The 1,690-nt window shown below is 60.4% G+C and overlaps 1 protein-coding gene across 1 annotated transcript in view; it reads left to right on the top strand.

Moving 5' to 3' along the window:
* The first annotated feature begins 172 nt into the window (after nucleotides 1-172).
* Nucleotides 173-1,690, top strand: part of PPP1R18 (protein phosphatase 1 regulatory subunit 18) — an 8,229-nt gene continuing 6,711 nt past the window's right edge. Inside the window, exon 1 of the mRNA XM_021707457.1 lies at nucleotides 173-1,690. This exon is cut by the window's right edge and continues 317 nt beyond it. Within this exon, the coding sequence (XP_021563132.1) occupies nucleotides 490-1,690 (1,201 nt within the window). The 5' untranslated portion in view covers nucleotides 173-489.

Below are 1,690 nucleotides of genomic sequence, written 5' to 3'. Positions count from 1 at the left end.
TCCTTGCCCTTCCTTCCCACGCTGGCCTCCCCTGGGCCGCCCCGGGGTGTCGGGAGGCAGCCTTGCCTGCACCCGGTCCCCCTCGCCCCAGCCCGCTTTCCTCTCTTCTCTCTCGCGCCAGTTTCACTTTTCGCCCTCCTCTCTCTTTCTCACATCCTGGGGCTATCTTGAATACCCATTCACCCTGAACTGCCAAATCTGGCTGCTGCCCTCACTGTGCTGAATCTCAACTCTTCCTCTGCCGTCACCCTCCCACTCCCAACTTGGCTCACAGTCTCTCTGCACTTTTTCCGTTTCCCCCTCTCTCTGCCCTCCCTCCTACCCTCTTTTCCTCTGTCCTCCTCCTCAGCTCCTCTGCCCTTTTCTGTGTCCCACCTCTCCCCTCTACTTCCTCTCCTTCCACCCCCAGTCTCATCCCCTGGGCCTCTCTGGAGCCTCTCCTTCCTGTTCTCTGCCCCCAGTGCTCCCTACCCTCACCTCAAGGCAACCATGGCCACCATCCCAGACTGGAAGCTACAGCTGCTAGCCCGGCGCCGGCAGGAGGAGGCATCCGTTCGTGGCCGGGAGAAGGCAGAGCGAGAACGCTTGTCCCAGATGCCAGCCTGGAAACGGGGGCTTCTGGAGCGACGCCGGGCCAAGCTTGGGCTGTCCCCTGGGGAGCCTAGCCACGTCCCTGGGACTGCAGAGACTGGGCCTCCAGACCCAGATGAGTCTGCTGTCCTTCTGGAGGCCATTGGACCAGTGCACCAGAACCGATTCATCCGGCAAGAGCGGCAGCAGCAGCAGCAGCAGCAGCAACGGAATGAAGAGCTGCTTGTGGAGAGAAAGTCTGGGTCTCTGGAGGCCCGGGAGCGGAGATCCAGCCCTGGGGAGATGCGGGATCACAGCCCTAAGGGAAGAGAGTCAAGAGAAGACAGGCTAAGTCCCAGGGAGACCAGAGAGAGGAGGCTGGGCATAGGGGGAGCCCAAGAGTTGAGCCCCAGGCCAGTGGAGGCTCGGGACTGGAGGCAGAGCCCAGGAGAGGGGGAAGACAGGACCTCCCGTCTGTCGGAGACACGGAAATGGAGGCTGAGCCCTGGAGAAACCCCAGAGCGGAGTCTGAGACTGGCAGAACCTCGAGAACCAAGCCCCAGGAGAAAAGAGATGGCAGAAAGTAGACTGAGCCCAGGGGAATCTGACAACCAGAGGTTGGGCCTGACAGAGGCCCATAAGTGGAGGCCTGACTCCAGAGAGTCTCAGGAACAGAGTTTGGTACAACTGGAGTCAACAGAGTGGAGGCTGAGGTCAGGAGAAGAAAGAAAAGACTACTTGGAGGAATGTGGGAGAAAAGAAGAGAGGCCAATTCCAGGGATGATCCCAGAAGACATTACAGGGCTGTCAGAGACCCCGACAAGGGAGGCTCAAGACAAAAGCTCCGGAGGAGTGGAGGCAGCAGAACAGAGTCCCAGCCTCGTGGAGGATGGGGAGAGGGGCTTGAGGCCCACAGAAGGGTGGAAATGGACCCTGAACTCTGGGAAGGCTCGAGAATGGACCCCCAGGGACCCAGAGGCTCAAACTCAGAAGCCAGAGCCTCCAGAGTTGGCTGAGAAGCATCTACGACCTCCTGGTATAGAGACTGGAGAAGAGGAGGCTGAGAAGGAGGAGGCGGGGGCTCAGGGCCGGCCTCTGAGAGCCCTGCAGAACCGCTGCT

This window comes from Carlito syrichta, unplaced genomic scaffold, assembly GCF_000164805.1.
Source record: "Carlito syrichta isolate Samal-C Ts95f unplaced genomic scaffold, Tarsius_syrichta-2.0.1 Scaffold118011, whole genome shotgun sequence".
Taxonomy (NCBI): Eukaryota; Metazoa; Chordata; class Mammalia; order Primates; family Tarsiidae; genus Carlito; species Carlito syrichta.
The sequence above is the reverse complement of the archived record's forward strand: the minus strand, read 5'-3'. Positions and strand labels throughout refer to the sequence as shown.